The 24,858-nt window shown below is 38.3% G+C and overlaps 1 protein-coding gene across 1 annotated transcript in view; it reads left to right on the plus strand.

Moving 5' to 3' along the window:
- Positions 1 to 1,963: 1,963 nt before the first annotated feature.
- The window catches only part of LOC139719510 (xanthine dehydrogenase/oxidase-like), a 38,308-nt gene continuing 15,413 nt past the window's right edge, over positions 1,964 to 24,858 (plus strand). Inside the window, exons 1-20 of the mRNA XM_071630928.1 lie at positions 1,964 to 2,011; positions 2,765 to 2,822; positions 4,156 to 4,255; positions 7,670 to 7,778; positions 8,652 to 8,843; positions 11,249 to 11,326; positions 13,073 to 13,214; positions 14,384 to 14,551; positions 15,096 to 15,172; positions 15,933 to 16,032; positions 16,902 to 17,008; positions 18,002 to 18,189; positions 18,744 to 18,909; positions 19,862 to 19,951; positions 20,606 to 20,723; positions 22,378 to 22,429; positions 22,716 to 22,842; positions 23,372 to 23,491; positions 23,823 to 24,044; positions 24,479 to 24,612. Coding sequence (XP_071487029.1) covers positions 1,964 to 2,011; positions 2,765 to 2,822; positions 4,156 to 4,255; positions 7,670 to 7,778; positions 8,652 to 8,843; positions 11,249 to 11,326; positions 13,073 to 13,214; positions 14,384 to 14,551; positions 15,096 to 15,172; positions 15,933 to 16,032; positions 16,902 to 17,008; positions 18,002 to 18,189; positions 18,744 to 18,909; positions 19,862 to 19,951; positions 20,606 to 20,723; positions 22,378 to 22,429; positions 22,716 to 22,842; positions 23,372 to 23,491; positions 23,823 to 24,044; positions 24,479 to 24,612 — 2,396 coding nt within the window. The remainder of the gene's footprint in view (positions 2,012 to 2,764; positions 2,823 to 4,155; positions 4,256 to 7,669; positions 7,779 to 8,651; positions 8,844 to 11,248; positions 11,327 to 13,072; positions 13,215 to 14,383; positions 14,552 to 15,095; positions 15,173 to 15,932; positions 16,033 to 16,901; positions 17,009 to 18,001; positions 18,190 to 18,743; positions 18,910 to 19,861; positions 19,952 to 20,605; positions 20,724 to 22,377; positions 22,430 to 22,715; positions 22,843 to 23,371; positions 23,492 to 23,822; positions 24,045 to 24,478; positions 24,613 to 24,858) is intronic.

Consider the following 24,858-nt stretch of genomic DNA (forward strand, 5'->3'; position numbering starts at 1 on the left):
CAGCTAAAGAGTGCATATCTTCTCTGGATCATTCCAAACTTCATGATGTTTCACCTGGGTGAATGGATCCCAGATGATGCATGCATATTCCAGGACAGTCCTGAGCGGCATGGAGTAGCAAAACACCTGAACTTTATGATACTCGTATCTTCGTCTGGAGAGAGTCTTTGGTTGAAGTATAACCTTTTTAAGCTGCTGTGGCGATTTGATTCCAGCTGAGCCTCCTATTGGAACTCCAAAATATTTTGCACAATCCGCTTTCTCCATGGTTTGCCATGAATGCTTATCTATTCCCTGGGTAGGTCTCGGATGGCAATAGCTAGTTGCAATACACAGGATTGCTCCATGTGGAATGCATGTTGGGCCTCACAGTATGTCGAAGTTTTCAAGATGGTCCATGATGTCGCAGCTGTGGACTGTATACTCCAGGACCATGAGTCATTCATCGCAGTCATACTGTAACAGCCCACCAGCTTTACACTGGCCAATACAGGCCCACCAGCTGGAAACTATGCAAATATTGCCCATGAGCTTGACACTTAGGCAAACCAGTCCCATAATGAGTCCGACAAATGGGGGAAAAGATCTATGAGACTTACACTGAATAGATTAAACACTCTGTATATCAGTCTCGTGGGCCTTGTTTTCCTCGAGTGTCGAGATGATGGCCATATTTGCCTATATTTGCTAGTCTACATAACTAACCCAAACATAACAGTTATATTTGAGGTCACTGCCATCACTCAAGAAACTTAAGCTTTATTTCTGAAGTAATTGACCTCTCACATTTCAGAGACCTGTTACTATAAACCAATGCTCTGTGGAATATGCATACATACTTTGATCAAAACGTCAATGTGTGATTTGTACATGATTAAGCATTAACGATTACACCAATGAAGCCAAACATCAATACAGGTAAGCCTACACATGTGACCTCAGTGACCTCTCATTGTCCTGAGAGGTCAAAGTTGGATATAATGCACAGGCTAATGACCAATGTTCCATGGAATGACAAGATTCTTCTATTATAGCATAAATGATTGTACATCGGGTGTTACAAAGTTGACCATTGACTATACATAGAATATCAATATTCTGATATTTTGAGGTCATTGACCTGTCACCTTCCTCAGAGGTCAAAGGTAGAGACACGTGAGTAATTTCTCTCGCTCTGTGGAATAGGAAAACAATTCAATTGTAATACAAATGAATATAACATCTAAATCATGTTTGTCATCAACCAATTGCACCAAATATCAATGTTCTGACATTTTGAGGTCATTGGCCTCATCATAGGTCATCTGAGGTCATCAGAGGTCAAAGGTAGAAATCTGACTCGAAAGGCTCAGTTGAACATTGAGGCAATTCCTCTTACAAAAATTAGTTTTTAGTACATAATTATCGTGTTTCAGTTATGAGTGACGCATTAAAATATCAATTTTCTGACATTTTGAGGTCATTGACCTATGGAGGTCATCAGAGGTCAAAGATAGAAACCTGACAGGGCTCTGTGGAATATAAAGACAATTTCACTGTGACAAAAATTAAGTTTTAGTACATCATTGCTGTGTTTTATCATTAACCAATGATGCAAAATATCAATTTTCTGACATTTTGAGGTCATTGACCTCTGGAGGTCATCAGAGGTCAAAGGTAGAAACCTGTCAGGGCTCTGTGGAACATAAAGACAATTTCACTGTGACAAAAATTAAGTTTTAGTACATTATTACTGTGTTTATCATTAACCAATGACGCAAAATATCAATTTTCTTAGATTTTGAGGTCATTGACCTCTAGAGGTCATCAGAGGTCAATTCAGACTTACCTCCCGATCTTAAAATTAATCTTATAGCATGTACTAACAATGGTGAAAGTTTCATGCTTTAGTCAAATTTTGCACAATTCTTCGGCTTATCTGCTCTACTATGTCCGGTACGGGCCGTATCAGTTACGAGTGGTCATGGAGGACACGAAGAACTACCTCGTCTTCTTCTGCAATGGAAAGCGGGTTAGTAGATGTTCCGCATTTTTTTTTTTTTTTTACTGAACCTTTATTTTTGTTCGCTCTATTTGCTCAGGGATCATTGATTGGGTCATTTCGGTCCTCTTTCACCGATACATGTTGAAATGTTCACAGTTTTCTTCATAAATGATTATAATCTCTGTGCTCGCCATACATATTCTTCGAAGTCATAAAGGCAAAATTAGGTTGTAAAGTGGTGTCTCGAACACATCGACAAATACCTTTCTGTGCCGTTTAAAGTACTTGCAGTCTTGTTGCATATTGTTTCAAGTCCATGAATGTTCGTACAAAACTGTAGGACATTATGGGATCGATATCGGCCAGTTTTCTATTGTGTATATATACAATTCGCTGTACCTCGTAAACGAATGAGAGCTTCACAAAAATAAATGTATTCTCTCATACAAGTCATAATCGATATAAAGAGGCATGTTCGATTGAGCTAGATCATCTTAGTTTCCACTGGAAGGAATTATAGTCGGTGTATATATAAATAGGCCCAATCCAGCACAGTCTGTACTGCATTTTCCCCCGATAGATTCTGCGAATCATCCTTGTTTTATGTCCACAGGTTTTGTTTTATGTAAACAGGTCCTTTGATGGATTGTTGCGCTATAGAAGTATACACCATTATTAATGTTATTATTATTTATTTATTTATTGTTCAGTAAGTTCAGCCGTTGTCATTGCTTTCCTTTATTTGCCGACAAAATACATAAACAATGTTTGTCCCTGCAGGTAGTTGAGAAGACTCCAGATCCAGAGATGAATCTTCTTACTTTCCTGCGAAATCGCCGTATCCTTTTTTTGGTCGTCTAGTTGATTGTGTGTGTGTGTGTGTGTTTTGTTTTAACCCATTTCCTTCGAACACATAATGGGCATTAATGCTGTCTAGTGGGAATTATGATATCCAGGAGATGATAATAACGCTGCATTGTGAATTAATATGAACACTTCTTAAGTTGATAGGGTCACGCAGCAGCATTTTTCTTCAAGCATGGACTAGTATTTCTGTTAGTCCGTCCTGCTCAATTCAGTGTTTCATCCCGAAACCAAACTAAACGGGAATCAATAGGTTATTTTTATTTTTAGAAATATTGAAACATTCATATTACATATGTATATACATATATACGTTATATAATTATATATATATATATATATATATATATATATACATATATGTGTATATATAGATATATAAATATATATATACTGTATGTATATAATATTATACTGGGTGAAATCGCTTTTGGTCTGTGTAGTTACTGAATTAAAAAAGGATCATATGTTTTTATAACTGGGAATAACTTTAGCAAGTTTGAGAAAATCAGGAAATTTGCCCGATAGCGGTGATAGGTTATTAAAAATACAAATTAATGGAGTAACAATGTAATATACTTTTTGTTCGATGAATATACGTCGATATTGTCATGTCCCATGGATTTACCTGACTTAAAGGACAAGTTCACCTTCATAAACATAAGGATTGAGAGAATGTAGCAATATTAATAGAACACATCATTGAAAGTTTGAGGAAAATCAGACAATCCGTTCAAACGTTATGGATTTTTGAAGTTTTTGTGCAGTACCCGCTGGATGAGAAGACTACTGCAGTGTATGAATAACTTAGATGTCACATGCGTACAACAATATAAGGAAAATATAAAGAGAATTTCACAAAATTCGTTACCGATAAATGTTATGGGTAATACTATTCCCCCTGCCTTTAGAAAGAGGCAAGTCAATTGCTCTTTTATTATGCGAAAAAAAGTGAAAATATGTTGAATTTTCTTTTATATTTTCTTTATACTGTTGTACGCATATGACTCGCAAGCTGTAGTAGTCTCCTCATCCAGCGGTTCCAACACAAAAATTAAAAAAATTCATAACTTTTGCATCGATTGTCCAATTTTCCTCAAACTTTCACTGATGTGTTATACTAATATTGCTGCATTTTCTCAATCCTTATGTTTATGAAGGTGAACTTGTCCTTTAAGTTGCTGTGGTTTGATGTGTTCATTAGTATGATGTGCACCACGTGTACTAGGTGACTTTCATGTAAATTTCATGAGAGACTTCTTATGTTCCATGACGAGAAAACTATATACAAACATGATAATTTATAGTCGGTCTGAAAGGCAGCAAACAAGGGTGTGCAGAAGGAGGATGCGGATCATGTACGGTTATGATCTCGTCTTGTTACAGTTCATCGCTGGGAAATGTCACGTAAGAGACAAAATTTATAATATATAGATATATCCCATATAATGTGTCCATAGCCACTGACAAAAAAAACCCCAGCAACAACAAACAAGCAAACAAACAAACAAACATACGGTCATGGTCATCACTATATAATCTTTCTCTTTCCATGAACAACGCGTATGTACTATACAAATATGATTGTGTGGTCATTTTCTGCAATTACAATAACAAAGCAAAATATACCAATTTCAATAGTCATGTTGTGATCCGCAGTGAGCCATGCGTCCAGTATAATCCGAACGCATGGCTCAAGCCTTGTACAATACTAGCAGGTGTACCGGACCCGTGATGGGGAAAAGGTTGAATTTCATGAATTTGTGGACCCATTAATTTTATGAGCCTGTGGATGACGTGGATCGTGATAGGTGAGAATGATGTCCTTGTTTAACTTTGGAAACAGTCTAAAACCATGCACTTATCCGTTTATCGTACTATTTATACAGCAAGTTACTTTTAGTTTCTTGAACAAGTTTAGTTATACCCACTGAGGACTATTATTTCCTCTATATTGCAATTCATTTAAAGTACATGTAGTTATATAAAGTAATTATGTGACTCGTAGAGTCGATATCAGTATTAAGAGGAACATTTTGGTGAACTTGACACCTGAGATGAATTTCTTTTGTTTTTCACTGTTTGGAAGAATATTCCAAGCAAGCATTGTATTGGTCGGTGAAAATCATCTAATCAACGTGAGCTAAGACGTATGTTCATTGGCAAATTGCCAAGTGGAATATCAAGGATTTCTTTTTTCCTTGTTGGAATACCGGTAGTCTAGTATATATATATACAGGGCTCGACACTAACGGTGGCCCGGTGGCCCGGGGCCACCAAAAATGAAAGTCGGGCCACCAAATTTCAAAAAAGGGCAAATTTGGTGGCCCGCCTCGGGCCACCAAAATTTTTTGAAAAGTATGTCAATAAGTTCGTAACTTTTTGCGCCGGAAATGCATAAATGCATGCAGTGAGTGTGTGCAAAAGTATTAATTTTGTCTTTTGTGTTTTGAGAAATAGAAATATGTTCTTTTAGCTTCTTAACTATTGACATGTAATCTGATGTCATTTATTTATGTTTAGATGTTGCTACCCATGTGCCTGTCAATTAATAACTTAGTCTTCACCATTCAGCAGTTAAATTTGTTTAAAGGATGGATTAAAAGGACTGAATGAGTGCCTAAGAGTGAGTGTTGCGAGTTTGTTGAGGTTTATTTATGAATATATATGTCCAGCTTCCACTGTTCTTACTATGATAAAACTTAAATATTTGACTCATTAAAAAAGCATAAAATAGCATAGGCAAGCATAAAATTATGAACAATTTGATCTCTAATTTATAAGAAATAGTGATCAAACTAAGACACATTTACGAATTTTCACAATGGATTACCATATATTTACAAAAAAGGGGGAATGGGAATTGTCTTTTAAGCATGAAATCCTGAAGGGAAGAACGGAAGGAATCTTTGAGATTTCGATCATTGAACAATTTGCGCAGTCACTGCAGCAAATTAAGTATTCACGTATTCATGTATAAATAAGTAGAAAATGGTGTCTTGTGAATATAATGATTCAGGTCAGGTGTGGAAAACTCACATTCATTTTGTGAGTAAAATTTTGTCTAGAAATATTGGAGTTTTGAATAAGCTTAAACATTTTTTCCTGTTTATATTTTGCAGAGTATATATTCTTCTTTAATATCTCCACACTTGGTGTGGGGAAATGCAATTCACTTATTATGAGATTCCCTTCTCCGTATTCAAAAGCGTGCAATAAGAATCATAAACCACGCCGGATATTTTGCTCATACCAACTGTTTTTTTTTTTTCATCAAAATAGAATTCTGAAAATTCCAGACCTATTTTATTACAATCTCGGAATTTTTATGTATGAATTAACAACTAATGAATTACCAACTGTTTTTATCCACATGTTCAAAAGGAATCGCTCTATCCACTGTTATCCCACTCGCAAGAGTGACGCCTATCACCTTCCCCGTACTCGCACTGTTTTTGCAAAGAAAACAATTATATTTACTGGACCCAGATATTGGAATGACCTCCCTCAAGATATTACTTTTTCTTTGTCTTTATTCACCTTCATACACACTTCCAAGTGTTTAGCAACTTTTTTTATACTCCCAGTTTTTTGTCCTTGTCCGCAGCACCAAGTTATTAAAGTTATTTAATGGTACCGATACATCTTTTAATACATTGCATTCTTTTTCAAACACCGCGAGATCCGTATACAGTCTGGTTTGTGCGATATCTATGTGGTTCATTACTTTATTCTTTACCGATTTTTGTACTGATATAATTTAAGTTGGTCAAGACAAACAAACCCGTTCTCCGTATAATTATATGCCTATGAGTTTGGGAACCTACAGTTTTACAAGTGTTAAAACTTTCATGTAGGCCATATCATATTTCTGATACTTATTTGTGACATCTTCATATGATATGACCATGTACATTTGTGTCAAGAATGTTTTTTTTCTCTTCTTCTTCAATCAAAAGACATGATTGTATATATTTTGTATTTTTGTTTTATTGTCAATAATTTTGTAATGTCATCATTGAGAAAATGGAAATATGAAATAAATTTGAACTGAACTGAACTGAAATGAACTGAACTAAAGATCGACACCTTCGGCCAATTTAAGACGCCTCTATCGGGTTCGTTTCGCTCACCAGAATACATGTATATGGATATCGACTCTGTGGAGAAATGTCGTCTGTTGCGACAAAGATTATCGCCCCGTCAAAGATTGTCGCCCCCTGACACACACAAACACACACACACACACACACACACACACACACACACACAGCTATACGCAAACCCATAAACAAGTCACATATACGCACCTATACATATCATACACAGCACATACCATGCAGCCCCCAACACGCACACACACACACACACACACACACACATACGCATAACTTACCAGTCATACCAACCTCACCAAAGCATAACACCGGAGCAACCACCCCGAGCCGGGGGCGACAATTTTTGACGAGGCGACAATTTATGTCGCAACAATTTTTTTTTTCCACCATGAATTGTCGCCATCGAGGTCAAAAATCGGGAACTGCACAAGCGTCAAAAATTGTCGCTAGACAACAATTTGTGACGGGGCGACAATTTATGACGCCAACTCCGTCAAAAATTGTCGCCCCGAGCCAGTGGCGACAATCTTTGACGGGGCGACAATCTTTGTCCCAACAGTCGTCGACAAGAGCCTACAGTCAACGCGTATCGACGCTACCCATCCATTTTTTGCACTATGGACATCACAAAGTTCTGAAAGTTCGTGCAACCGATAGGTGCGTACTCAGTAAAAAAGTTCGGATTCCGCTTTTTATTCTGTAGACACAGAGCGGTGAATGCATGTCTCGTTCCAGTGTGTTCTGTCCACGGTGCTGCCGTCACCACCGTGGAAGGGATTGGAAGTGTGGAGACCAAACTACATCCCGTTCAGGTAGTTGTCTGTCACTAAATCAACCCCCACTTTGTCCAAATCCCATGCAGTTCAATTGATATAGCATTGTATACACTGAAATACGAGAGGTCAAGTCGGCTTTAATACTGTATCGAGGAAAATCCAACAGAAACAACTGTTCATGAGTGAACAAAAGCGGGGATGATATAAGATACATTTTCGTAATGTAATTTGACAAGTTAAATTGGTAATGAAAAGAGTAAAATCGAGCAACTAAGACCGAAGATTTTCCATCTTATAGTGATTGGACTTGAATAATGAAAGATGGATTTGAATTGAAGTAGAAATGATGAAAAGTGGAATTGTAATATTTTAGATAAATTCTCGTAACAGAAGTATTGGTGGCACAATCACAAAGTTAATGAGAAGAAGTATAGATATAATTGCCTTACAAAATACCAATAACCTGCACATCACGTCTTCATAATACTAGTAGGCCTACATGGTTTTCAGGAAATTAGCTTGAAACAGATGAAATGTTAGCCTTACCTCCATGACTGCACTCGAGTATTTTTTTTTTAATTCAATCGATATTAGGGGCAAGAATGTAACGGTTGAGTCTTTGTCCGCTTCTTTTTCAATTATTTTTATTTGTATTATTATTTTAGTATTTTGTTAAGTTCATAAGTCTACGTTATCATTCTCTTTGTTTTCTTATTGTGAGTAAAATACCACATAAAAAGTGTTTTTATAGAGCCTACATGGACTCAGAGAAAAACAGCCGCTGGCTGAAGTGAGTGAACCTTGGGGATATAAAATAAACTCGAACTCAACCGATTAATCATAAATTAGAGGACTGTGAGGCTACGATGTGAATTTATTCGTCGTTCTATTAACTTTCTTTTAACCTAGGAGCGCATCGCCAAGGCTCACGGAAGCCAGTGTGGTTTTTGCACCCCTGGTATGGTGATGTCCATGTACGCCCTTCTGAGGAACAATCCTCAGCCAACAATGGAAGAGGTTCAAGCAGCTCTTGAGGGAAACCTGTGTCGCTGTACGGGCTATCGACCCATCCTACAGGGATATAAGACATTTACGGAGGTGGTAGACTAGTATATACCTGCAGTATTGTTAGAGCCACGATATCATTACAACAGTGCTGTAGCAGTCTTAAAAATAGAAGTTCGATTCATACAAGGGAACTGCTTCTTTGGTTGTGGAAATTTTCGGTATCACGAATGATTCATGTGATTCATATAGATTTTGATGATTGCTCAAGAAACTGCATGGCGAAAATTTTGAAGTCTTTCGGATAATAAATGTCAATATGATTATACTTGTTAAAATCAAAAGTCTGAATGCATCCTGTCATACTGGTAACTGGTATCCTTTGTTTGTTGCTAATGTATACAAGGAAAAACAATATACTTAATTACAATATGCGTAAGTAGATACGTATACATTATACTCGTATTCCAAGCTGGACACCTGGCTTTACACATTTTAAAGTCAGAGAGTCAACGAGACAATGAAAGAGACATCAAACTCTGTCATCTTTATATTTTTTATTGCTTATAGAATATTTGTTGCGGAGGGAAATGCAACAATGATCAGGACCTTGGAAGAGGAAGCCAAGTTTTCCGACATAACGAAGACGCGGTGAGATTTTTGTATCACAAAAATGGCAGATGACAATCGCACAATAATGATTAGTCTATAAAAGCAAATCCATTAAGAGGCATGCAAAATGGGGCCCCAATACAGATATTACACTTTTATCTTCTCCTTGAAAATATATGATCAAATTTTCCCCGTGGCATTACTAGAGTGATAAAGACTCAAATGTACGAAATGGGCACCATTTTCTTCTTGGAAGCCCCCAATGGCAATGCCCCGGGCCCACAAATTAAGGAATCCGTATTTAATCTCTAAAACCTCAAGTAAGAACCTGTAACATTCTAACTACGATTAAGTAGATTGATGATTGCCATTTCAAGCTTGTTCGTGGCAGATCGGGTGTGGACCTGGGATCCTAACAGTATTGGGGACCGATTTTCACGCTTTTATTTACAAGTATCTTCAAAACACATACTTACAGTATGGTTTTCACCAAACTTTGAAATAGAAGGTTTATTATGGCTAGACTAATCGAATTCGTCTGTGTACATGATTATAGAGACCATTGGGGGCCCAGCAGAGGCACAAGCTAAAGGGCTTTTTACACTTGTAAAATTTTGCTTAGCCCCGGACCAACGGTGGGGCTAAGGGGGGGGGGGGGGGGGGGGGCCTTAGCCCCACCGTTGGTACGGGACTATCCTTAGCCCACTTTCTGTTTACACTCGTTTTTGCCAAAGTGGGCTAGCCCCACCGATAGTACGGTACTAGGGCCTATCTGGCCCTGCAAAATAGCAGGGGTTAGCACCGCAATTGCGGTGCCAAGCAAGTGAGTGTAAACAGAACGAAAAAATAATCCTGGGCTAAGCGACGGAGACGAAGTCCGACCCTCACTGACCAATCAGAAACGAGGTAATCAAGTGCTGCCGGTGCGTGCGTGTACGTGTACAGTACACAACGTAATTATGAATATTCATGTGGTTTGGAAAGTCCGGGGCTAAGAAATACGAGTGTAAAAAGGTCAGTTTTCTCCTTAGCCCCGGACAAGAGATAGTACGGGACTAATTGGCGAGTGTAAAAAGCTGAAAAAATTGGTACGGGACTAACGATAGTCCTGGGTCAGAGAAAGTCCGGGGTTAAGAAACACAAGTGTAAAAAGCCCTTCAGAAATCTTTGCAAATCTTTTTTTTCTCTCGAACCAGAAGGAAAAAGCTCACTTAGTGCTACGAGTAAGTACATTAGTGACTTTACTTTCAAGTTTGTTTATGGCAGATTTTGGCCCAATTTTCGCATTTTCACCTTCTGAAAAACACGTGGACAAATATGTCACCATACTTGCAAGCCGCGCAGCCATTAACTCTATATGGTGATAGGCCCATGCAGAAACCCCAAATTAGCGAATCTCCAGAGCTAAAATATAAAATTAAAGGTTCTTAAAAGAGATAGTGCAATGTACTCTCAAGGTCATTATGGTAGATCCAAGGGTAGCCTTATTGGGGCGGGAAACAAATTTGGAGCTATTTTTTTCCTCTTGATTTTTCTTTTATACATGCAGGTCAAAATTTCCTCGTACTTGGCAGATATATCGGCCAGTGTGATAGAATATATAAACTACGCCATGCCCCTGGAGGTCCTCAGAGTTGCCCCCCCCCCCCCCCCAAGAAAAGTTTTCTGTGTTCTTTGGTAATAAATATAATGATCAGAAATAGTACATGGAAGCTGAACTGCTATTAAAGGCTTATTTCAGGTGAGAGGGATGGGGAGGCTGCAGCTGAAAGACGAAAAAGATATAATAGGCTATACCATGATGTAAGAGTGGATGATAACATGACATAATATGATACAATCTCTTACACTCAACTTGTCCATATTTTCGATTACGTCTTTCCCTGCAGCCTGCTGTTCTTTTCGACCCGAGTGACTTGGCAAAGTATGACCCAACCCAAGATATCATTTTTCCACCAAAGCTGATGGTAAGATGAGATTACCCTGAACTTCTCAAGTGGATTGCATGGATGTTTACTAAATGTTGCAGTGATGTAAACTTTGTCTATGATTCAAAACATGAACATGACTTTAATCGTGGCTGCTGACTATGATAACAAATTCAATGAATTATATAATTACAGTGGTTGGCCCTCCACAGGCATTTCTCTATAATAATCCATGAACCTCAGGCATGTCAGATTAGAAAGAGACAGTAATACATTCTTATCCGTCAGTCCAAGTTGGCAAATATTTGAAATGTTATAAATCGAAATCATCAACCGCTCAAGAGTAAGCACTTTTTTGTATACTCAGCAATTCTACAACTGTTGTATACACTGAAAACAAGACACAAAAGAGCGACAAAGAGTAAGAATATTGCCATTTATACCGCTGAACTCCCTCGAGCAGAGATAAATTAACAGAACCCCACCTCGAAGTACGCTCCATCCATTCCGCTATACCGCCACGAATTGAGAATGGCTGTTCCAAGCGATGTAATCAATTTTACCCGTGAACACGTCGACCCTCCACTCTCCTTCCCGACCGCCTCCTTCATCAGATCACTTCAACAGAGCCGAATCGGCAATCCCACGGGGAAACACCTTTGCACACGTTAGCACTACCCAACATAATACTGTCCCCTTCAAATGACTTGGAAAAGTATGACCCAACACAAGATATCACCCCCCCCCCCAAAAAAAAAAAAAAAAAAAAACTGGGGGTGTTGATTCTTTCAAATTTGCAGAATTGTAAGAGTTACAAAATCATTTTAAAAAGTATACCAAAAGCACACATGAGATCGCACAATAACCAACATAAATATAAAAAAAAAATATCTCCCTACCGTGGGAGTGTGTGTGTGTGTGTGTTGGGGGGGGGGGGATCAACCTCCCCCCCCCCCCCCCCGCTCTCGCTCCGCTTACTCGAGCTCGATCGCCACGCTTCCTCGCTTTGCGCCCTACCTTAACGGACTTTCTTGATCCGCCCCTGTATTTTGAGTGCCATGGATGTTTACTAAGTATTATAAATGGCGTAAACTTTATCCCTTATCTAAAAATGAGAGCATAGTATATGGCGGCTGACTATGATGATTGATGACAGGACGACAAAGTAAAAATCGACATGCAGGAATGACGTAATGATGTGACCTCCACATTCTCCCGTAAAAATTATCTTTAAACTCAGATTAGAAAGAGGCAGTACTATCATACTCTTATCCATCAAGGTTGGCAAACATTTTGAAAGGTTAGAAGTTGAAATCATCAACTTCTGAAGAGTACACACTCTTTTTTTTCATGCACAACGATAAGTCCACAGTACTTTATGAATGCATCCGTTGTCGATCCCGACGTAGCACAGAAAGTTGGAGAAGAAATTCTGCTGTATTAAAGGGAAACAGTGATTCATTTTAGAGGCACTTGTTATGTATCAATAAGCCTATTATCCAGTATTTCATGTAACTATTGTTTGATGCGTCTATTTTGTTGCTCTTTCTTACAAGATTTCATCACTGTGGTACTGTTTTACTGTCTGCTGTTGATAGCAGGAACACAAAACAAAACAAACAAGAAAAAAAATCTTGGACAGCACACGTGTTTGTTTAAGGTTTCTGACACAGTCATGATACTACAACATTTTCTTAAAGACATGGTGGATATGAATCGTAATTTAGATCCTTAAAAGTTTGATTCCTAAATCATTACATCTGAAATGTCACTTTGTATGTGTAGCTTGCGTCAAGAGATATCCAGAAATCACTCGTCTTTCAAGGAGAACGCGTGACGTGGCACAGACCAGTCAGCCTACAAGAGGTGCTGGAACTCAAAACGAAGTTCCCGGATGCCAAGTTGGTCGCGGGAAACACCGAAATCGGTAATGATACACACAACAGCGATGCATTATACCACTGTAATGAGTGTGTATGTGTGTTTTTTGTCAATATATGGAGGAAACAATGTCATTTTTATGGGATAATAATGTCAAAATGCAGCATCAGACATGAAGATATATAAGTTGTTTTAGCACAAGAAGTCGTTACGTATACCTACATATATATATATATATATTGTATATATATATATATATATATATTGTATATATATATATAGTATATATATATAGTATATATATATATATATATATAGTATATATATATATATATATATATATATATATATATATATATAATATATATATACAGGTGTGACGGTCGGAATGACTGCTGGCAGACATTGCAGTAATATGTTCACTTTGGCTTTAATTCTCCCGAGCTTCCGACCGAGTTACCGGTCATTTATCAAGGGCTTGGGCGTAAACAAAAAAGTAAAAAAAGCAACCAATTTGCAAACATTTGAACAGAATAAGGCAAAGCAAGGCAAAATAAAAAAGCCAAAAGAAAATCAAAGGGTATATACAAAGGGAAAATATACGTTGCTTCTAAGAAAAGAAAGGGCATCATGACGGCAGACCGCATCAATCGATCGTACGTAAAATCGATCGTAAAATAAGAGTTCCCCATTGGAATATCGAAAATATCGAAAGTATGATTCTCCGCCAAGCACGACATGTAGGAAGACATACCTTCAATCTCCATCTTGTCTTCTTGATTTTTCAAACCGTTTGGGCTTAGCGGAGAGTTTCTACTTATTTTCATAATTGTAAACAAAAAAAGAAACCACTTTTCACTTAACAAAATGCAATTTAATGTAATACCGATGCTCTAAACATGCTAACAAAGAATATTACTTTCTCATTATCACAGATTGAAAGGTAATGAACGCAAACAAAGGGAAATTGATCAGAAGTGTAGTCTGTCTAATTCATAAGTGAAAAATTGAGCAAAGGAAATGGGAATCAAAACTTCGTGTCATTACGTGAGCGTCATACTATATCAATATTGATTAGAAGACCTGTGATCCAACTTCAGCCAGCAGAATTTTCCCATTGTAATTCATCCTATGTTAATGTTTTCTGGTTCTGCCAACATACTAGTCTTGTGCCGTGGAGTTGATAGTAATTTCATTTCTTTCATACCGGCGAAGGTATCGAAATGAAGTTTGGCAACCGACTGTATCTCACCCTCGTCTCAGTTTCACACGTACCGGAACTTACCTCGATGGAAGTCAACAATGACGGAATCGTGATCGGGTCATCGGTCACTCTCTCTCGGCTGGGACAATTCCTGAAGACTATTATGCAAGATCTTCCAGGTGTGATAATACGAATACACTGTAATTATTATGTAACCATGGTAGAATTGAAAGAGTCCATTATGATGTGTCCATCTAATTATTGCTTTTATGATATTATTATGTAGCATGCTTTTATTTAATTTCTAGAATATTGTGCCTGCATTTGCTTGCATTCAGCAATTAACTAAATGTCATGCAGGACGTGCAGTTTGATTTCAAAAATTTAGTTCCATTCTAATCACAGTTTCCTATGATTTTCGCGTGGATGTCATTATGTGTCATTCTGGATAGAAAATCTTATGTTGTCAATTCAAATTATAGCTTTATTTTACGTCAATATCACTTTCAGTGGTCTGTTAGTAATGCTATTATGCTATACATAAATTATCTTCATTGCCGTTGAATTTTACCCCGTAGTTGCTGTTTTACCCTACTACTACTAAGAAGAAGAAATATCTTATAATTTCTTATAATAATCTTATAATAATAATCTTGTAAGATTATATTATAATCTTACTGGGTTTTTTCTTCACGTTCTGATGGACAACCATGCACCTTTTAGGACACAGGACCAGAGTGTTCGCTTCTATTGTGGAGATGCTTCGGTGGTTTGCTGGTTCGCAAATTAGGAACATGGCGGTATGCATGGTGTCGTTGAGGTTTCATCGTTAAGACAGAATGGGATGACTCCAAAATACTAGACGATTAAAACGATATCTAAACACTTTTATCCTGCGGGTGTATGTCTCTATATAAACATAGGCTTTGTGGCTGAATTGTGCGCTTGGGCAGGGTCACAACCAAAGAGATTCTATAATAGAACCTCCTTGGTCACAACTCAGACTGGCGACCGGCCGATGTGCAGCCTGCCCGGGGCGCCGACAAAAAAAAAATGTATTGTTGAAGTCCAATGGGCTGTTAGGCCACAGCGATGCCTGAGTGATGCCCTGTCTATTTTTCTTCGGTCATCGATTGGTTTTTATAGTGAAATCAAAGGATCCTCCCCATGCGTCATCTAGTGACATGCAGGTCCAGTGGCATTCTTAAATTAAACCTTTTTAAATTCATTACAGGTCTTATTATGAATCAACCATATGTATATGATTTTCCATAGTTACGTTCTACGTCTTGAGGGGAAATATTCAATTACAATTGATCAATCTGCCGTTAAAAGAAATGACACAAACTTCACAAAGTCAATTTCCATATCAATCAATTTTCATCTTATTTTTTTCTGCGCCCAATATCTTCTTAACTGTTTCCCCCGTATTATACAGGAGGTATAAGCCTTTTCATAGGATTAAAACTATGGTCTAGTTAATTGTGCTATACTTGAGTATGCTGGTCGATATTTTGTTTGAACATGAACCATAACTGCGAAATCGTTTCACTCTGAAAGGCTGTCGGAGGAAATATTGTGACTGGTAGTCCAATCTCAGACCTGAACCCTATCTTTCTGGCAGCAAGGTGCAAACTGGAGCTGGTATCACAGTCGAGAGGTATTACTAACTTTATTATTTACATTATAGTGTCAATAATGGGAGATTTAGGCCCTATGTAATATGCACAGATTTTGCCAAATACAGATGCATGTACCAGGCGGTACTGGTTGCTGGCTCACGCGTTTCCTTCTCCTTTGTAAATTGGGAATAGATAAGCGAGACTTTCATTGCGATATTCGTGTCCCTCAGTCAAAAGACTTCAGAATTGCACAAGTAATTACACTGTAACAAAATCAACATAAATGCATTAAACTAAACATGGACATCTCTTCACATTACACAATATAGTAATGAAGACACACACTGATTAAGGGCAAAAGGCAAGATATAGATATTCGTCCAACTAGCAAGATGTGTGTGTGTGTGTGTGTGTGTTTTATTTTGTGTGTTATTTATGTATGTATATGCATATATATATATATATATATATATATAATACATGTATATATATAAGTAACAAAGCTGCAACAAAGTTCATGCTGTATTCACCAACGGTTTATTTCTTCACACAAATTTTCGAGCGTCTCGCCGCCCTTTCTCAAGTGTTGATACTGAGAGAACAATAACAAAATTAATGAATTAATCAATTAATCAATTAATTTTGTTATTGTTCTCTCAGTATCAACACTTGAGAAAGGGCGGCGAGACGCTCGAAAATTTGTGTGAAGAAATAAACCGTTGGTGAATACAGCATGAACTTTGTTGCAGCTTTGTTACTTATCTTTTTATCTTGCCAACACGTGGACTACCTTATCAACATATATATATATATATATATATATATATATATATATATATATATATAATATATAATATGAAAACACACTTAATTCAATATTATGCATTCTTTCCGCTTATGTACCTAGGTTCTCGCTATGTGAAGATGGACGAGAATTTCTTCACTGGCTACCGCCAAAACATCTTGATGCCGGACGAGATTCTTCGAGCAATAACCATCCCATATACCTGTCAGGTAATACCCCAATTCCACAGAGATTTTTCTTTCCAGTTGTTCGTCGGAAGCAAAGATTGTTGCTTCCGGCAACCCACCGAAGTGTATCGGATCGCAGTGGGATATGGTGAATATGACTTGGTTGGTCGACTATCAGGTAGGTGTCAGACATGTCGCGCATGGTCCTCATCGGACGATCTTGCCTCATCGGATCACCCTCGACATGTCTGACACTGACCTGATAGTCGACCAATACAAGCCTGATTCATCAGACTGCGATCCGATACATGTCGGTGGGTGGCCGGAAGCGATAAACTTAACTTCCGATGAATGACCGATCAGAGAAAATCTGTGTGGAATGAGGGTATTAGCATTCATTCACAACTTCTATGTAGTTAAGTATTTTCTACGATATTCAGCATGTTTTATCCTCATCAAATTACTGAAATATTTTGAAACGAAGAATTCTGTGTTTTTCTTTGTATAAACTGTCACTTCGTGTGGCTTGTATGTGCACTTCTCACATTTTCGAACCAGAGTACGACGTATGTGTGTGTGTGTGTGTGTGTGTGTGTGTTCATCGGTATGTATGCATGCGTATAGTAATTAGGATTAGTCTATACTTTTAACGTAATTTGATGTAATGAGACAGTTCAGTTTCCTCGAAGTTCACAAATCGATTTCGCAAGAACACGAGAGAAATCAAAACTCTTCACCATGTCAAATAACGATAGACCTCCTTTGTATGCCATATCGCTAGCGGTGAATCTAACTTGAGTTAGTGATGTTTTATTTGAAAAAGAGATATTAGATCTCCGTGGTTGTGTTCATCAGGTATAGCCTCGAGTGATCTCGTAGCAACTTCAAGATTATGGGGAGATTTTACTCCATCGTACAAATTGCACGCTATATTGCGGGTGTTCGAGTCGTCGGGCTGCGGCAATGAATGCAGCTTGACCATCCACGTCTCAGCGTTCACTAAAGAAACATTCTTCATTCTGTTTGAACACACAGAACGAATATTTCTTCGCCTTCAAACAATCACCACGCCGAGAAGACGACATCGCGATTGTCAATGCAGGGATGAGAGTCGTCTTCGGAGGAGGCGACACCGCCGTCGTCGACGATGTCAGTCTGGCGTTTGGTGGCATGGCCGCCACCACGGTGATGGCACTGAAGACGATGGCATTGATGAAAGGGAGGTGAGGAATCGATTTAGAGGACACACATATAGGAACACTCACGTAGGCTTAAAAAGTTTGAAAGATCACAGAAGCGCACGTCAGTGTGCTTCAAATCCATTCTTTATACTCGAGTCGTGTATAAAGCATGATTTCCACAATGCAGGTTTTAAAGAAATCTATCAATGCGGTGTACATACTCGTGTTTTATCCACAAAATGACCAATTTTTTTCAATCCTTCTTAATATATTACACTGACTGAAGTCGATATTTCATCAGACTGGTTAGTTACAGAACGTGTAACTATTTCTTTACATCGATTGCCACCCCTATACGCCAATGTAACAATGATTATTGTTAATGTCCACGGTATTGATCTCTCTCTTTTCTTTTAAAATTCATTCTAAATATGAATACAAGAGAAAATAGAGCATTTAATTAGCGTAAAAGAAAAATACATTGCTCATTATTAAACAGGAATCTTTTACAAGTAGGCCTATTTGTTCTTGAAACTTTGAAACTTTTAAACATAATACCATGTTCGGCGAAATGATATCCTCAACGTTACCCGTAGGTCATGGGACAACAGTATGCTAGACGCCGCGCTGTCTTCATTAGAGGACGATTTACCGCTCCCTGCCGGAGCGCCCGGTGGTATGGAGACGTACAGAAAGTCTCTCACCCTGAGCTTCTTCTTTAAGTTCTATCTCATGGTCCTGGACCAGCTTGGCACTGATCAGGTTAGTACAATGTGAAACACATGGTTAAGTTCCGGTACAAAGTTATGACGACCAGATAAAGTCTTGAAATAGACTAATGATAAGGAAAGGAGAGAGCAATGTAGGGAAAGACAAGGAAGAGTAGAGCCCCCCCCCCCCCCCAAAAAAAAAAGAACAAAAAAGAATGCGTCCACCAGAGCAGACTAACAGCGGCCTTACAATCCATGGCTCGCGTTTCATATCAGGTAATTATATACTGCGACACTGTGTGTGTGTGTGTGAGAGAGAGATTAAGCACAAGACTTTTCATTAATTACAGCATGACATTGTGTGTGTGTGTGTGTGTGTGTGTGTGGGATTAAACACAAGACTCTTCGTTAATTACAGTATGACATCAACTAGTATTAAAAGAATTATCTTCTTGAATGACGGAAGCGTTGTCCTCTCCTACTAAAACCTATCCTTAAAAGTAAAGAAAAGTTATTTCTGTGATTTCAACTTTAGTGTTCCATTCAATCTCTGAAGTTATGAAAATGCTGTTGGATATGAAGTCTTGTAATGCCAGTAAAATGCCCCGTTACACTCAAGACAAGTGAAACTTTCGTATCAGATATAGACGCAACATTCCGAATCCTCATTGAGCATTTCGACAGTAATCATCTCGATTTTTTCCCTTGATTAGCGGTCATTTTTCATTTACTTATTTACTTATTCGAGCAATTTTACTATTAGATACATCTTTCTTCTTGAAATCTAATGACAAATCTATTTCATCTACCTGCTAACCCTTAATTAATTCTAACTCTTGGAATCCAGTGTGCATACAATAGTCATTTAGTCGTTCCGATGCCGGGCATAAGCCTCTTCATGGTTTATCAGCTAGAATGTCATTAATTACCTTTGTATACAAAGGTATGCGCAAAATGTTAATAATATTGGTAACAGACCTGATTTGACGGAATTCTTTTATCAGCCTACCAGGAATACTTCTGTGTCATCCCGGGAAAGAAGCGCAGTTTCTCCGTACCAGCCCCCACTCGTCAACGCTGCCCAGGTTTTTCAGGTAGGAGCCTAACCATCCCTTGAATTGGATTTAATTCCATTTCTACAACTTTTGTTACGTTAAGTGAAATAATTCTTCATAATCCAATTTAAGAGAAAATCAGTAGATTACGGTACTCAAGCGAACAAAACAAAAACCTACAAAGTTCCCGTGAGTTAATGCGCCAGAGAAAGGTTGCATGCGACATTGGCAATATTACACTGTGCACTGCATATACTAAAAAAATGGAAACCTACGACTTTTATTATGCTGCCTGGTGCTTTGTTAAAGTGGTATTTCTTTTTTCTTAGCTCACCTGAGCCATCCATCGTCATCCATCGTGCATCGTGCGTCGTCCGTAAACCGTAAACTGGGTGATGATGGTGATGATCATGCTGTTGATGGTAATAATGATGATAATAATGACAATAATTATATTAATGATGATAACAGTAATATAGTAGTAATCACCATCGCCATTATCATGACCATCATCCTCCTCCTCATCTTCATCATCATTACAATAAAGTAAAGTAATGATAACTTATAACAGAATGGGTAAACTCATACTCAAGCTTGGACGTATCATAAATTCAAAGGGGAGCTGTGTCGCTAATGTGGCGTCATTTCTTTCTATCTATCTCATTTCCCCCCTGAATTGGCCCTACAATGAAGAAACCTGCTCCCGGACAGCCGAGCCAGGACCCTGTCGGCAGACCAGTTGTACACAAGGCCGCCCTTCAGCACGCCACGGGAGAAGCGGTCTACGTAGGTGACATGCCGGATGTATGGGGTTAGCTGGAGATAATTCATTTCTTTTTATTCACTGCGTGACGCCTGTGTACATATGCTCTGTCAAAATTAGTCTGATAAGGAACATTTTTGTGTACGTTCATTTAATCCTTTGGTGATCTCTGTCTTCAAAATCCCATTGTCTCATTACACGATGGTTTTATCTTCGGATGTACTAGAATCAGATGAAGATGCTTATTGCCGCCACTATAAAGGAAGCATGCAGTGATGTAAAATAAAATCATGCCAATAAGATCATTTCTGAAAATGAAGAACATGGCAAACATCATCTTCTTCTTCGTTCAAGTCCTAAAACTTACAACTTACAAACCCAAGAACATGGTTACCACTAAACAAGTGCTGTCCCGTGTATGTGTCATTCTATATTCAAGTCTTGGGCGATAGTATAGGTTTTCCCATCCATTTTCGCACTTTTGTCATTCAGTTTCAAAGATTTGTTATTCAATTTCGTCCCGAGAAGCACGTGGAAGGCAAATCCTAACTTTAATTTCGTCAATTGTCATTGTAATTCGTTTTTCGTCAAACATTTTCGAAGACATAGCATTCAAAATCGTCAGTTGTCATTCAAATTCATCCCTCCCGCTGACGGATCGCAGAATGTGAAGATCAAATTCGTCTTTGTTCACACAATTTCATGAATTTTTCATTCAAATTAGTCAGATGATGTCGATTCTTTATTTTGAAGGTAAACCAACTTCAAGCCGACATATTTTTACTTTCTCTCGTAAATTGTATCGTTACACATTATTCCCTAACCATTTGCTTGAACAATACACACGAAAAACATGGCTACCAACAAAAATCGCCAGAGAAGCAGCAAACATAAGTATGTTATCCATTCTTTGACATTAAACAGGCTACAATTCTACACTTAAAATTTTGTCTTTAATCATGTTTGCCTAGAAATCGTTTGTCAGTGTTTTTGTATGCGAGACGGTACATCTGTTTGTATCAGTGTATACTCGGATTGCTTGTGTATGTGTCTGTATGTGTGGTTCTGTGTGTGTGTGTGGGGGGGGGGGGACACTTGTGTGTATGTTAACTCCTGAATGTAAAATGTGAACGGTTACAGAAAAAATACATGAATGATTGGGAAATCACACCGGATAGAGATATGAGACGAATATGAATGAAAATTTAATGAAAATGATTGACGAAAGACGAAATCGATCCTGCTGTTTTGAGTGCTGCGAGTGAGACTGACGAATTTGAATTGTAAATGACGAAAATGTATGCCAAATGACTAAATTGAATAGACTTTATTTGAAAATGAACGACGAAAGACGAATTTGAAAGTAAGATTGGCCTATTCCGGACATCCCGCGACGAAATTGAAGTAAAAATTTGTGAAATTGAATGAAAAAAAGTTTGAAAATGAATGGGAAAACCTATACTTCTAACAGAGCTTGCGTATCAAATATTCTGCTTGTTACCTACTTCGACACCCTGTGGAATAACCCAGCAAGGATTTTCCAGGTCATACACCACAATAATGTTTCCTTCTGTCAATGTCATCACTCTTCCTTCGTCTATACTCCTTGGCGTGCCATGGCACAGAGCGCGTTTTGGTCGAAGATGATTGTTGATATCACAATATTTTAACAGCTACCCATTGTCAATTTGTGCAACGACAGGCCAGCTCTACATGTCATTCGTGTACAGTCGGCGGGCACATGCGAAAATCACGTGAGTACCATGTTAACAATCAAGTGTGAGTCCTGTAATCAGTTGTGAGAGATAACAACAAAGAAACGATATGAAGAAAATCAGTAAGACAAAACTTACATAGTGAAGAACGTTTGAGTGTGTTTATTATGGCATACACAGGTAGGCATAATACGGATTAATAGGTAATAATGAGATGTGGATCTAATTATACATTTTTTTTCTTAGCTTGATAGCATGATTTTTCGCAAAGGAATAAACGGAATACATTGTACTAAACCTATAAGATGACTGAATATTTCTCCAGCTCTCTGGATCCGTCAGAAGCTTTGTCCCTAGAGGGCGTTCACGAGTTCGTGTCGGCAAGCGATGTTCCCGCCAGTAACAAAGTCGGCGCTGTCTTCCCTGACGAAGAATTATTTGCGTCAGAAGAGGTAACTTTAAGATTTGAATGTTTCTATCATACTATGGAAGATTAACATCGCACCAAACAACTTGCTTGATATGTTGTGCTTCAAGTAAGCCGCCATATGCGTTTTCATTTTAAAACTGAAAACAAGTAACAATTTGGTGTATAGGATTATCGGGGGGGGGGGGTGAAGGACTTGAGAATTTCTATTTCTATACACTCAGTTTAAGTGTGTATACTTTTACTACTGTGTGAGTTGCAGGTGCAGGATGCGTGCGATGAATACAGAGATTGCCATATGAGCGTCATTCTTTTTTTTTAATATGTAGAAATGTATATGTCATTTGATATTGTATTATGGTATGTAATTATGTTATAGGCCCCATTATGTTTGTTTTTTTCTCACAGGAGTGCAGTCTGGTAGTATTCATCGTCTACTTTTATGTATCTGTTGGGCACTGTAAATGTGTGGCATAAAATCTTCAGGGAGAACTAGGGCCTATTAAGTCTAATACATGACATTACATTGATTTGTTGTCGTCATTCTGGTATAGGTTTTCCATGTTGGACAGCCAATCGGAGCCATCTTAGCAGAATCGCAGGCCCTAGCACGACGAGCCGCTAACCTTGTGAAAGTTGAATACGAAGATCTGGACTCCATAATCACGATTGAGGTGTGGATCAATTGTTATTGTTTCCATGCAGTCTTCGGCCTTAATATACCTTCTTTGTGTGTGTGTGTGTGTGTGTGTGTGTGTGTGTGTGCGTGTGTACTTGCATTCAATAGCCTCCGCGCATTTTGAGTATGTAAATTTGTTTGTTTGTTCGTTTAGTTGTTACTTTTTTAAACCATGCGTCTAATTCCGTGCTACCCATTGTCAAAGAAGCTTACCTTGTGTAAAGTTGGGTTAAGATTTTAGTGGGCCTAAAGGAAAATTAAAGTTACTCAAGCATGTATCAGGATCCCTTTTCTCGAGAGTTTTGTAACCCGTGATTTTATTTCAGGAAGCAATAGAAAAGGAATCGTTCATGGGAGAACCGATTGTCTTCGAGCAAGGTGACCCTGTGGAGTCTCTTAAAACCTGTGATCACGTGATCGAAGGTGAGGTGAAGGTCGGAGGTGAAGAACATTTCTACCTCGAGACGCAGTGTGCCTTTGTCATTCTAAAAGGAGAAGACAAAGAAGTTGAAGTGTTTTGCTCAACTCAACATCCCACCAATGTTCAGGTGAGTGCATGGAATGCATTAAAACATACGTTCAACTTAATGAGCCATACACAACAAAAACACACACACATCAAGTTTGTCATCAGAATGTTCCCTTGGGGAAAAAGATCTGTAAAGGTTCGCCATTTTTGCTTTTGTTTTTGAAAAGAAATACATATTTTAAAACGAAAGCAACTCTGTGGTTATGCTTGTCAGTCGATGCTATGTCTTCAAACTTCCGATCTTTATATGCTTTGATAGAATCTATACTCTATCTATAACTATTCTATCCTATCTACTCTATCTATTTAGCCTATCGGAGTGGGGCGATTTATGTCAGTTGTTCTGTAAAGTATTTTCTTTCCACTGAATTAGGCTACATTAATCGTTGTACAGACATGCTAAACATGTATCCCTTCCTCCTTTCTTGTTATCTTGCGTTCATAATCCTCTAGAGCATGTTGTCCAGTGTACTGGGCATTCCGGCAAATCGGATCACGTGCCGAGTGAAGCGTTTGGGCGGCGGGTTCGGAGGGAAAGAAACCCGGTCATCTTCCTTCGCTGCAGCGTGTGCGGTAGCAGCTAAAAAGTATGATCATCTTTCCTAGACTATACTGCTGCTGCTGATGATGACGACGATGATGTTGATGCTGATGAAGATGATGGCGATGATAGTGATAGGCCTAATGATGATGACCCTGATAATGATGATGATGAGAAAGAGGAAGAGATGTAGGAGATGGAGTAAGAAAATAACAAGAAAATCAAAAATAACCGTTAAGTGATATGTTTAAACTAAGATCATTCCCTTATTTCATGGGAACAATGAGAAGAA

Source organism: Diadema antillarum, unplaced genomic scaffold (genome assembly GCF_040938485.1).
Source record: "Diadema antillarum isolate AM-2024a unplaced genomic scaffold, OU_Dant_1.0 scf00000111, whole genome shotgun sequence".
Taxonomy (NCBI): domain Eukaryota; kingdom Metazoa; phylum Echinodermata; class Echinoidea; order Diadematoida; family Diadematidae; genus Diadema; species Diadema antillarum.